The sequence below is a fragment of the Typopeltis vanoorti genome, chromosome 1 (genome assembly GCF_054136105.1).
Source record: "Typopeltis vanoorti isolate ZY-2024b chromosome 1, IOZ_Tvanoo_1.0, whole genome shotgun sequence".
In the NCBI taxonomy this organism is placed as follows: domain Eukaryota; kingdom Metazoa; phylum Arthropoda; class Arachnida; order Uropygi; family Thelyphonidae; genus Typopeltis; species Typopeltis vanoorti.
Genome location: NC_143549.1, coordinates 106,908,291 through 106,921,812, shown reverse-complemented (window position 1 = coordinate 106,921,812; position 13,522 = coordinate 106,908,291). Strand labels below are relative to the sequence as shown.

Genomic DNA, 13,522 nt, shown 5'->3' with positions numbered 1-13,522 from the left:
CAGATATGACAGTCCTGAGAAAGATTATAGGCGTGAATAGATGGCATCAATGGCAGTATCATGTTAAAAATGAGGATATTAGGAAAGAACTTGACATTGTCAACATCCAGGAATGTGTTAGCAGAGCTAATCTTAGGTGGTATGGTCACTTAAACAGAATGGGCGAAGAAAGATTAGCAAAACAAGTGTTCTCTGCCAGGTTGGCAGCAAAACGACCCAGAGGAAGACCAAGATATAGGTGGATTGATACGGTACAAAGTGCCTTAGATGATAGAAATATAAGATCTGATAATGTTGGAGTCTTGACAAGTAATAGACTGATTTGGAGGAAAATTGTAGATAGGAAGTTAGTAATGATGTAATTTTTTTCATGTAGTACTATCATATCGTGTACACCCCTTGAGGGTACATGGCAGGAATTTGATGATGATATTTGTTAAGGTTAGGAGAATGCACCATAGCTATTGCTGACTCCAAAAATAATCTTTTTGACTGTAACAGCTTCTATATAGCATATTAATTTTCTTCCATCTAATCCTATGCAAAAGGGTGTCCAAAGCATGGTCTGCCAGTCAGACCTGCCATAATAATGGTAGCAAATGCATTTCTAATGTTCTCCAAAGTGGATGTTAATGGAGCTTCCTGACTGTCCATAGTAGACTAAGTCACAGGGATCTTCATACAGTTTTGGATATGCTAGAGGATGGAGTTTGTCCTTAGGAGAGCAGATCAAGGTTGCTAATTGGATGTGTGGTTTGAATCATGTGATGTGAAGGTTATATTTTATTAGTACTTTGCCTATGTTTTCAGATGTGCCATAGTGGTATTTGAGTAAGAGAAAGTAGGAGGGCTGTGCACTATTTTATCTATTTTGTAGATGCTGTAGCCATTAAAATGAAAAGAGCTGCATCAATAGAACAAATGGCCTTGACTGTGTGTGTGTGTGTGTGTGTGTTGGATTTCTATAAATGGAAAATTAATCATCTGAAAAGTGAGTGACTAATATGTCAAGAAAAGTCAAACAGTTATTAGATTCTTTTCCTACTGTGAATGGAATTTTGAGGGTGTTGACTGTTTAGATAACTTACAAAAGAATCCAAAGTGTCTTGGCCAATGGGGCAAAATGGCAAGCACAACTTCAACAATGTGTAACCGCACTAAGGGTTTGTAAGTAGCTGTTGTAAATATTTTGTTCTTGAAGTGTGCCATGTATGGGATTATAAATATATAATATAAAATTATAAGTTGGGATTATAAATATATCATATGGGATTATAATTCCAATATGGGATTATATAGGATTATAAAAATCCTTTGCAACAGAAAAAAAATTAATCAGTTCTGACAGCAGCACCCTAACTATTGAACTTGACCATATTCTCAACACTTTCTTAGCCAATGACTACAATCTGCCCAAAAAATATTTCAACCCTGTAACTGTTCCCCCCCCCTCCTTCCCCTTCAAAGCAGAGATTTCAAAATCTATCACCATTCCATATATTTGGGGCACATCCAAAAATTAACAAAAATCCTAAGGAAATATAACCTTACAACCACTTGCAGACCAAATAAAAAATTGGCATCCTTTATCTGCTCCACTAAAGATCATCCACATTCCCTAAGGCGTCTACCGGGTCCCTTGCGGTTGCAAACTGTCCTACCATAGCCAAAAAAGGCAGGACAGCCAATATCAGAATTTCTGAACACAAGGATTACATTCAGTTCGACCATTCAGGACTTGTTGACCATGCTTTGGACACCCACCACAGGATATGCTGGAAAAGGCCACTCTATTACACCATAGCAAATACAAATACGAGAAGCTATTCCTTGAATTTCCTCAGCCCTGAGAAACTTTCCAGACCAAATAGAAAATTGGCATCCCTTATCTGCTCCACCAAAGATCATCCATATATCATAGACCTATCATGTGTCTATCAGGTCCCCTTGCAGTTGCAAACTGTCCTACTATGGCCAAAAAGTCAGGACAGCCAATATCAGAATTTCTGAACACGAGGACTACATTCAGTTCCACCATTACAGCCACTCAGGACTTGTTGACCATGCTTTGGACACCCACCACAGGATACACTGGAAAAGGCCACTTTATTACACCATAGCAAATACAAATATGAGAGGCTATTCCTTGCATCTCTTCAGTCCTGAGAAACTTTCCAAAGCTCAAGAAATTTAGGTGACTGAGACTGCCCCAAATTTGGGAAACAGTCATCCTCAGATCTTCAGCCCAACAGTCAAGAACCACCCAATCCTACCCAACTTTGGTTGCTTTTCTTCAGTCTCATTTGCACAGTATTATTGCCTGCGTATACATATCATTGTTTTTGTTATCCCTGATGATGACAATGTAATGTTGCCAAAATATAGGAAAGTATTAATTAAAGTTATTATAATTAATATTTTAGTATACATTATTATTTCCTGAAAAATAATAGTTCTGAGTAACCCACATATAAATAAGCTTGTCTCATAGAATTACTGTTATCGATGGAGATTTCATCTCATGCCAGGCCTCTCAATACAGTAAGCTGGAGTTGAAGATATCCAGACAAATGAACAGATTAGCCTTTTTAAAATGCTGCCAAGATAATAATGTTATTCTGAATTGTGTAAAATTGAAACACTGGTTTATTTCACCAAAGGCTCTCTGCATTTACAGGCATACTAGCTTTGCTCTTTTACAAGAACAGATTGACACCATTCGCGTTCACCTGGCCAACACTACTGAAGCTATTCATGCATTAGAAGAGGAGCTTGCCGCAACACTGAACATCAACCTTGGATGATCCTTTCTGATATCTCTAACACTTTAGCAGACAAAGAATTTCAAAAAAATAAGATGTTGGCACATCAAGAAATATGAAAAATTATTAAAAAACTCAGCTTTCAAGCCTGAACTACCTCCTAACATGGTAGTAAACTTATCATCCTTCACCCTGAAGCAATTAGCACACTCACATGTAGCCATAGCTATGCACGAGAACCTAAAAATAATTCCTGCAGAAGAAATAATGATCCAAGTAGAATGAGGTATCCTGAGCCTTCCCAAACCATACTGCGAACAACATCATCAGACTGGATGTAGCCAGTGTACTCACTCACTCAACCACCAAAAAGCAACCTCTCAAGAAAAGAATTTGAAGCTCTGCAAAAAATTAAAAATGACAGATAGTAATTACCAAAACAGATAAGAGAAATGTCACTGTGGTTTTAAACCAAATAGATTATGTAGGTAGGTTTGCCTCCTTAATTCAGGATTGCTCTCTATCTAACTTCCTATGGACTATAATCTCACCAATACATGGATCAAAACACTCCACACGCTCCTTAAAAAGGTCACCTCTTGGCCCATGGAAGTCACAAATAAACTAAACGCATATAACTCTAGACCCCCCCCTCCAGATATATGAGCTACCAAAAATCCATAAACAAAATGTAGCATGACGTCCTATTGTAGATGGCATTGATTCACCAATATACAAATTAACCAAAGCACTCACACAATATACTGCTGGCAACACACCATTACACATAAAAAACTCAGCCCACTTTAAAGCCAGTATAGAAAATCTCACACTACAACAAAATGACATAATGGTCATTTTTGATGTCTCCTCTTTATTCACTAATGAACTACAACAAATACATGGGCTGAGATACATATTAGACCTCATCCAAGCCATATTTCCTCCCAACATCTAAGCCCTGTTATCTCAGTTAGTTTCACCATGAACTCTGGCTATTATGTTTGGCAAGGAAATTTCTACAAACAGACAGAGGGGACAGCCATGGTTCTCTACTTTCTATACCCCTGGCCAACTTCTTTATGCAGACTTCTGAAGAAAAAGCATTAAACTCTGCATACTATCTGTCCATACTTCAAAGATGATGTGTTCTCCATTTGGCCATGGCCTGGATATGCTCAACATTTTCTTGACACATCTAACCAATCAACATCCCAGGATCCAGTTTACCTTAGAAAAGGAAAACAACAACAGTCTTCTATTCCTAGACACTCTGATTACATGCCAGTCTGATGGATCCCTGGCATTCTCTGTTTACAGAAAACCCACGCATACAGATAGACACAAACACCAACAGTCTCCCCCCCCCAACAATATGAGATTAAAACCCTGTAAAATATTAACCCCCTTCTCTCCTCCCCTTCAGAGCAGAGATTATACAAAATCTGTCACCATTCCATATATTCAAAGCACATTTAAAAATTAGCAAAAATCCTAAGGAAATACAACCTTACAACCATTTACACCAAATAAAAAAGTGGCATCCCTTATCTGCTCCACCAAAGATCAGCCACATTCCCTAGACCTATCAGGTGTCTACCAGGTCCCTTGCAGTTGAAAACTTTCCTACTACAGACAAACAGGCAGGACAAAAAATATCAGAATTTCTGAACAAAAGGACTACATCTGGTTGCATCATTACAGTCACTCAGGACTTGCTGACCATGCTTTGGACACTCACCTCAGGAGACCCTGGAAGAAGGTCATTATGCTGCACCTTAAACACACTGAAATTCTCTGCAGACACCATGCTCTCAGCTAATGTATTTCAATCATTCACAACTCTCCATCCAAATAAAACTGCTTCTCACCCCCTTGCTCACATCTGCCTTATACAGCTTCCAAGGATGACCCCGTGTTCTCTCCAATCTTCCACCATTTTATGAAAAACCTCTCCAACATTAATCCTATAACAACCTTTTACTAACTCGTATGTCTCTATCATATCGCTCCTCTTCCCCCTATCCACTAGACTCTACAAATTACATCATCTCAACCTTTCTTTATATTCAACATTCCAGAGATCAAAAACTATTTTGGTCAATCATCTCTAATTCCTCTCCAACATCTCTTCATCCTTTTGAAAACCACGTGACCAAATCTGTTCACATTAGTCTATATATGGCCTAATCAGAGCCTTATACAATGGAACCAGAATCTCCTTATTTCTACAATTCAGTGTCTTCTGCATTATTCATAGAATTTGTTGTGTTGTCCTCACAAATTTGGCAATACATCCTCTAAATTGCAGATCCTTATCTGCCATTGTCCAAAGATCTCTTATTTCCTCCACCTCCAACAATATATCCTTGTTGGATATATTGTTGGAGGTGGAGGAAAGAGTAAATTCTACATCCCACCATTGTTTTCCAAATTTTAAAACCTTTTTCAGCATCGAACTGGCATCTCCACTCCCATGCCCATTCACTTAGTCTATTCAAGTCTTCTTGTAAGGCCACAACATCTGCTCTACTCCTCATAGTTCATCCTAACTTTGCATCATCTGTATATCCCCATTCAAATATTCCCCGATATCATTAACATACAGATTAAACAGCAATGGCCCTAAAACAGATCCTTGAGGCACACCACTAGTGACTTTCCTCTTCTGGGATATTGCTCCCCCATACACAACTTGTTGATGCCTATCAGACAGCCAATCTCCAGTCCAATCACTAGTCTAATATCCAACCCCCATCCACTCTAGTTTGACTATCAACTTATCATATGATAATCTATCAAAAGCCTTTGCAAAGTCCAAGTATACTACTGTGCATCCATCTCCCACATCCAATGCTTCTTTCACCTTATTGTAAGAAGTAAGCAGATTACTAAAACATGACCCCCCCCTTTAGCAAATCCATGCTGTCCTTCAAAGATAATGCCATTGTTGCCAACCCAATGTTGGATCCTGATTCTCATCACGTTTTCCAACACTTTGACCACAATACATGACACACAGATTGGCCTATAATTTGATGCTTGAATTCTGCCAACTCCTTTATGAAGTCATAGGATCTTGCCTTCCTTCTATTCCTTTGGAACTTGACCCAGTAAGACCCATATTAAACAAATATGTCAAGGCAGATGTCAACTCCCTGGCACATTCCTTCAAAATACACAGTGATATATCAAGCCCCACAGCTTTATTAATATCAAGTTTGCTTAATTCCCCCATATACCGCTTCCTAACACACAGACAGTCTCTCCTTATCATCATCCACTACTCTCAAACTCTCCAAAATGTCATATTCACATGGATGAAACACCTTTATGAACTGCTTATTAAATATCTCAACTATATCCTCTGCAGCAGTTGTCCTTTTTTTGTGGCTACATATCAAAAAAAACTCCCTGGGATTTTTTTTTTTTGGCTTCATTATCTAACTGCTGCTCATATTGAACTTTTGCTACCCTTACCAACTGAATCATCCTGCTTGCCTGTTCTTTTTATTCCTCATGGAATTGATTATTACCAGTTACTAGATTATACCAGTTTGTGTGGAGCCAGCTGAATAGATTTATGTGGAATAAGAGAGAAATTAACCAAAACACCAAACTAGCAGTATACAAGATGGTGTTTAAACCAGTTTTAAGTTATAGATCTGAAACTTGGGTTAGAAATAAAGCGATCCATTAAAGACTAGAGACCATGGAAATGAGTTTTGAGAAAGATTAGGGAGTGAACACATAGCATCAATGGCAGAATCACATTAAGAATAAGGATATTAGAAGGGACCTTGACAAGTCGGCCTGGTTGGCCAAGTGGTTAGCGTATCCACTCTCTGGCCAAAAGGCTGAGGGTTCAAATCTGGGCATGGGCATGGATGTTTGTGATTGTCTGTGAAAGTGCTAGTGGTGGTAGGTGGCGGTAGATGGCGTTGGTGGAGTAGTGAGACGAAGAGTTGTAGTAGATGCCCTCCCTCGATGAGTCTTTGGACTCCCTGGAGGTGTGATGTAATAATAATAATAATAATTACATGTTGCCTCCATAATGCCTTTTTTCTTTGCATTGCATGCTTAATCTCTTCATTCATCCATTTCACACCTACCTTATTTAACTGTCTGACCTTTGGAATATTGTGCTTCTACTAGATAGTTCTTGAATATCACAGGCAGAATTGATCTCCTTTCCATCAACTCCTCATTCCACAGTACAGCTCCAAGCTGTCTCCTGAACTTCTCATAATCACTATCTTTGTAGTTCTACATACACCCTTTCCTCACATGATTGGCAACCAACCAAGTAATCACTTCATAGTCACTCTCTCACCAACTGGAGGGAAATTTGACACCTCATTTATAATAACATCCTCTGATGAAATGATCAAATCCAAGACCCTCAATCCTCCATAGTGTGCCCTGTTACATACTGCCTGAGGTGGTTGTCCATCAAAAACTCAAGAAACTCATTTTCATTACTTCCAATTGCTATCTCATTATCCCAATGTATATTTCTGTAATTAAAATCACTCATAATGATCACCCTTTTTTCCATTTGCTTGGCAAATTTTCTTATACATTTCCTGGTCACTCCCTCCACATTACCAAGTCTATAGTAACATCCAACAAAGTATTTCCTTTTATTCATTTCTATCTCACACCATACTGCCTCAAAACTGGAGGGAAAGCCATTACCACTATTTTTCCCTTGCATCTCTAACTTGTATGGACATAACTCTTTTCTATCATCAATCACACTCCGCCTCCCATTTTACCCTTTCTATCTTCAAAAATACATCATACCCTTCCATCTCTATTCCTGTCAGGATGTCATCCTCATCCAACTATGTCTCACTTATGCTAACAATTTTTGGGTAAACAAACTTAATCAATGTAACTGTTTCATTTCCCTTGTTTCTGATACTTCTGTCATTTGTATACAAACATCAAAGACTATTCCTCAAATCTGCCTCAGCCCTGAGAAACTTTCTAAACGTCAACAAATTTGGGTACATGCCCCAAATTTTGAGAAGCACTCATCCTGAGATCTTCAGCCCAATGTTAAAGACTACCAATTTAGCCCACTAGGGGGCACTATTTAGGACTTGAAGCCCAACTTTGGTTGCCTTTCTTAAGCCTCATTTTCCCAGTGTTATTGCCTGACTGCGTATATCTTTGTGATCCCTGATGATAATGATGGCAATGTAACATTGCCAAAATATAGGAAAGTATTAATTAAAGTTATTATAATTAATATTTTAGTGCGTGTTGTTATTTCCTGAAAAATAATAGTTAAAAAACTATAAAATTTTAAACATTTTTAATAGGTTTGCAGTACAATAAACTGAGGAATTTATGTATCTATCTTGGAACAATATTGAACAGGGAACAGGACAAAAGACACATTGTAAAAGTAGGTAAATTAGGACAAAGAATCACTTCAATGTTGAAGAACATGCACACATACACACTGAGAAAAAGGGAAAAGAAAGTTATCTGTAATTCTATATTGGGTTTTATCCTTTATCCAAGTGTAAGCAAACAAAGTTTGTGCCTGAAGTACTTTCAGGACTGGGGCAACTCGTGGTAAAAGTGGCATAAGTTCTCATCACTTGCCTTAGTATCTCCTATAATGCAAAGCACCAGGCGCAAACTTTGTTTGCTTACACTTCGATAAAGGAAAAAACCCAATATAGAATTAGTAGCATAGACAAGTGAAAAAACTTCCATAAAGTTATCTGTCTTTATATGATTTTCATAGTACAGCATCTGGATTACTTGCTCACAGATTTAATCACCTGGGTTCTTTGGAATGAAGTCATGGCAAACAGAATTCAGAGGAAGGTAAATAAGATGATAACAGATCTGTTTCTGAATGATAACTATGATAAACAGATTAAATGTTTGCAAATTAAAAAAAACTGTCTGAAAGTCCAAGAAGAGATGAGAAAAAGATATAAATTCCTAAAGGTGATTTATAGAATATATCCAGAAGAAAGTTTTCAACAGATAAATATGGTAGAGATTAAGGGATCAGCCCTGGTAAAACAAAGTCATACACATCAACATTATTAACTAGGTTCTTTCCCCCCCCCAGGTTTTTCCAAAATATTTTTACATGTCTAGTATTCACTACATATTCTACTTTATTGATCTCCAAGAGCCAACTTTTTCTTCTCCATAAATACTTGAAAAATGTCTTTATTGCTTCCTACGTAGAACATTCTGTAGACCCACAGATACAAATAAGAATCATTGCTCATTATCCCATTTTGAAATCTGCACACATCACTACTTGAAATTCTCTGCCATGCAAGAAGTTTACACCTGTATTTTTAATATGTTGAATACTATAGCTACTCCTTTTTTTTTACTTCACCACTCTTGTCTGAATACAGTATCTTATAGTTCACATATATAGAAATACACTGCCCACATTGGTGTTGGTACTAGTGTAGTGCTTAAAAAAAAAGCATAAACTTTGCAGTAGCACCTAGAACTGTTAATAAACTGAATGTTATATACCACATAGAAAGAGGCATTAATTTTCTTCCAAATAATATAGCTGATAAAATTTTAATAGAAACTGGTTTTGTTTTGAATAATATGAAAGCTATATGTAGCAATCTAGGACAACGATCTAGGTTCTAGGACAGAAGTTTCTAATTACAGACCAGTCTGTATAACTGCAGTTGTAGTCAAGGTGTTGGAGAGATTGGTTAGGAATAGAATACAGTATTGGGTTGATGGACATAGCATTCTTTATGATGGTCAGCATGGATTTGTAAAGAGTAGGTCTTGTTTTAGTAATTTACTTGCATTTTATGATAAGGGAACGAGTGTGTTAGATAAGGAAGAATCTTATACAGCGATATTCTTGGACTTTGAAAAAGCATTCGACAGATTACCACATGAAAAATTGGTACAAGCTGCACAGGATGGGAATAGATAGTATATTGGTTAGATGGATCAGAGATTGGCTCTCTGAACAATACTAACAAGTTGTGTATGATGGAGCAGTGTCTCAAAAAGGGAGGATAACCAATGGCATACCCCAGGGTTCTGTTCTTGGGTCCCTGGAAGAGTAATAGTTGATAAAGGTGATGTTAATATCCTGCAAGATCATTTAAATAAACTGGCAAAGGAAAATGATTGTCAATTTAATGTTGAAAATGTAAGGTTATATACTTCTTGTTGAAAAGGTTGCATATGGTTTATCACATTGATAACAATGAATTACAGGAAATTGATGAGACTAGAGACTTGGGGATAATGGAGGACAGAGTTGAAGTTCAGATGGCATATTGCAAAAGTTGGTAAAATAGCTGAAACGATTACTTGGATGTTGTTTATAAATGATATATCATGTGGACTGACTGAGGATTTTCAGTTGTTTCTGATGATGCAAAGTTGGGGAGACTTTGCATCATCAGAAAGTAGCATTGCTGATGTTAATTGCCTTCAGGAAGATTTGAATAGACTTTTGACTTGGACAGAGGAGTGGGGTTGTAAGTTTTAATAGTAATATGTGTAAGGTGTTGTATTTTGGAGTGCAGAATTTAAGGCTGTGTACTATATTGATGGTGCCATACTTGTCAGACTTGCTTATATATTTATGAGCAAGTCTGACAAAAGTAATGCCATGGTCACAATAAACAAATCTGCGTTCATTCATCAAATGAGTCAATTAGTTATGATAGCAGCACTTATCAGTTTGTGAACTATAATCCAACTAACAAGATTAAAAAGAAAACTGTTAAATTACTTAAGTCTGTCACATTTTGGACATTGGATACTGTTAAAAGACTGTTACCACATTATGCCTGCTTTCCCAGAATATATGGGTTACCAAAACACACAAACATAATGTTCCGCTTAGGCTGATAGTTGAATGTATAGATGGCCCTAATTATTACTTAGCCAAGAAATTATTACCTAGTCAACTCAAGGAGTTGGTAGATCATTCCACTCCTATATAAAGAATATACAACACTTCATAAACAAAATTAAAACATAACATTCGACATAGATGATTTATTAGTCAGTTTTGATGTTTCTGCCCTTTTTTATAAATGTCTCAATCAGTGACACAATTACAGAACAAATTTCAACCCAATATTACAGCTCTCTTTGCACATGTACCACATGCCACTTCATGTGACAAAACAATTTTTACCTACAAAAAGAAGGTACAGCCACGGGCTCACCACTATCCTCTTCCAATTGCTAACTTTTATATGGCAACTTTTGAGCAATATGCTCTGGATTCCTTTACTTTAAAGCATTGCCAATGTTTTCATTATCTGGCCACACAGCTGCCAAAACTTTAAACATCTTCCTAAGCTATCTGAATAAACAACATGAGCACATACAATTACTATTGAAATTGAAAATCAAAACTCACTTCCTTTCCTGGATACACTGGTCACACATCTTCCATAAGGCAGTCTATCCTTCACTGTCTACTGCAAGCCTATTCATATCAGCCAATATATATGTGCTAACTCCTATCACCAACCTTCGCAAACACTTGGAGTCATTAACACCCTCAAAAATAGAGCTATAACAATTTGCTCTTAAACAAGAATTACAAATTATTAGCAATACATTTATAAACAATGACTATTTATCTGATAATCCATACATTAAAGAGTTATCAGATAAATAGAATTCTACACAATTACAATCTTAATGCTACTTTTAAACTACCAATAAAATTTAAAACAAAAAAACAAAAAAAAGCATATTCAATTCCACTAGGGATCCTCCCTCCCCTTGCCCCACCCTATACCGTATCAATTGCACCTTTAACTTACTTTATATTGGTGAAACTTGATGCACAATTCCTATCCGTAAAATACAACACAAATGATATATTATAAATTAAAGATACCAAGAAATGATATACTTGGTTTAATCCTTTATCCAAGTGTAAGCAAACAAAGTTTGTGCCTGAACTATTTTCAGGACTGGAGCAACTTGTATATAGAAGCTAATGACTTCACATTGCTTGCTTTAGTATCCCATAATGCAAAGCACATATCCTTATGGGTATGTATAATGCTGTGCATTATGGGAAGGGTCACTACCCAGACTGGTTTCACCTATATAAGTGAAGGGAGGTCACCAAAAATGCAGGCGATCCCCCAGATCACTCGAAATGCAGCAAGCACGAGTTATATGAAGGATAATTTTACTCAGCGGTGGTTCCACTCAGCGACAGAACCACTCTGCCACGGAGAGGAACCCTCAGCGTTGGCTCTACCTAATGGCAGGCTCACCCCACCACCAAGCAGAGCCATAAGCTCAGCAGGGGCCCCACTCAGAGACAGGCAAAAACCCACCCACAAGCAGAGCCTCTCATACCTCAGTGCAGCGACCACTTCTATGCTAAAGCACATCAGTGGGAGAGAGACCCAGAGGTGATACTAAGGTCTGGGTAGTGACCCTGCCCATAACACATAGCATTATACATACCCATAAAGATATGCTTTGCATTATGGGATACTAAGGCAAGTGATGTGAAGTCAGTAACCTTTAAATACAAATTGCCCCAGTCCTGAAAATAGTTTTCAGGTGCAAACTTTGCTTGTTTACACTTGGATAAAAGATTAAACCAAGTATATAATTTCTTGGTATCTTTAATTTATAGTATAACCAAGTGGGAAAACTTTCAAGAAATGATATACTGAATTTAATAATTTTAGTAAAGCCAGCCTCAGATCATGCTCTTAACACCCTACACTAAACTGATTGGAAAAGTACCTGTTCCTTACATCATACAAACATCTGGTATGAATGCAAATCTGAAGAAGCCCTGTGATATTTCGATTAAACATTCTAATCTTAAGAATAATGGTGGCATAAAAATTCTAAGAATTTGGATGGTACACAATCAGGCCACTTAAGTTCTTCACAGTTTCCAGCAAACCCTTATTTTAGGACTCTAAGCAATGATTCTTATTGGCCACATCTATACTAATTTGTTCTAATTTATGTGAACTGTTATGTGAGAGCACTTTCTAGCTTAATGTATCTCTTAATGATTTGTAACCAAATAGATAATAATAACAACAGGACTCTTCTAGCTTTGATGTAGCAAGGTTTTTTTTTTCCTATAAGAAGTCAGGCCAGTAGTGTTAATGGTTGACCAAATTACTGTGACTAACATTGATTCTATCATAGCTTGTTTCTTGTATATATATGTATACTCCAGATGATGACCATGATATGAAGATCGAAACGTCAAGTGATTATTTTCATTTATATTAAACTGAAGTTTAATATAAAAATTAATGTGAAGATTGAAAAATTTAGTAATCTGACTGGTTCTCCACATTCCATACATGAGGTCTTCTCGGTCTTCTCCATGTTATCAAGTTATAACTCTTACCTGATCTCATATGCAAATAATCAATATCTAAAACAAAACAAAAAAGCAACATAGATTAAACATGCTTAACTTATTTTCAGTGTTTAATAAGTCAGTAATTACCAAAAATGGTAATTATAACATTTACTTACCTTACAGCCTGGTCTTAATGCTAAAGTGGCATAATAAATGTTATGTCTAGCATCCCATAATTTGCGTCTTTCTTCTGGATCTTCTGCCCACATAAAGCCTAATGCTCCATTACTTGAAGCTATATTACCTGAAATATGCATATCGTTATTTTTCTGCTAATACAGCTACCTCCTGTATAATGCCTATATAAATTTTAAGATTTTAATGATAAAATTCTGGTAATCATAAAATT

General features: G+C 36.8%; 1 protein-coding gene across 4 annotated transcripts in view; it reads right to left on the bottom strand.

Moving 5' to 3' along the window:
* Positions 1-13,522, bottom strand: part of LOC150110292 (D-lactate dehydrogenase, mitochondrial-like) — a 238,681-nt gene that overhangs the window by 49,616 nt on the left and 175,543 nt on the right. For all 4 annotated transcript variants that reach the window (XM_090398790.1, XM_090398781.1, XM_090398799.1 and 1 more), the window contains exon 9: positions 13,290-13,417. In XM_090398790.1, the coding sequence (XP_090254916.1) occupies positions 13,290-13,417 (128 nt within the window). The remainder of the gene's footprint in view (positions 1-13,289; positions 13,418-13,522) is intronic.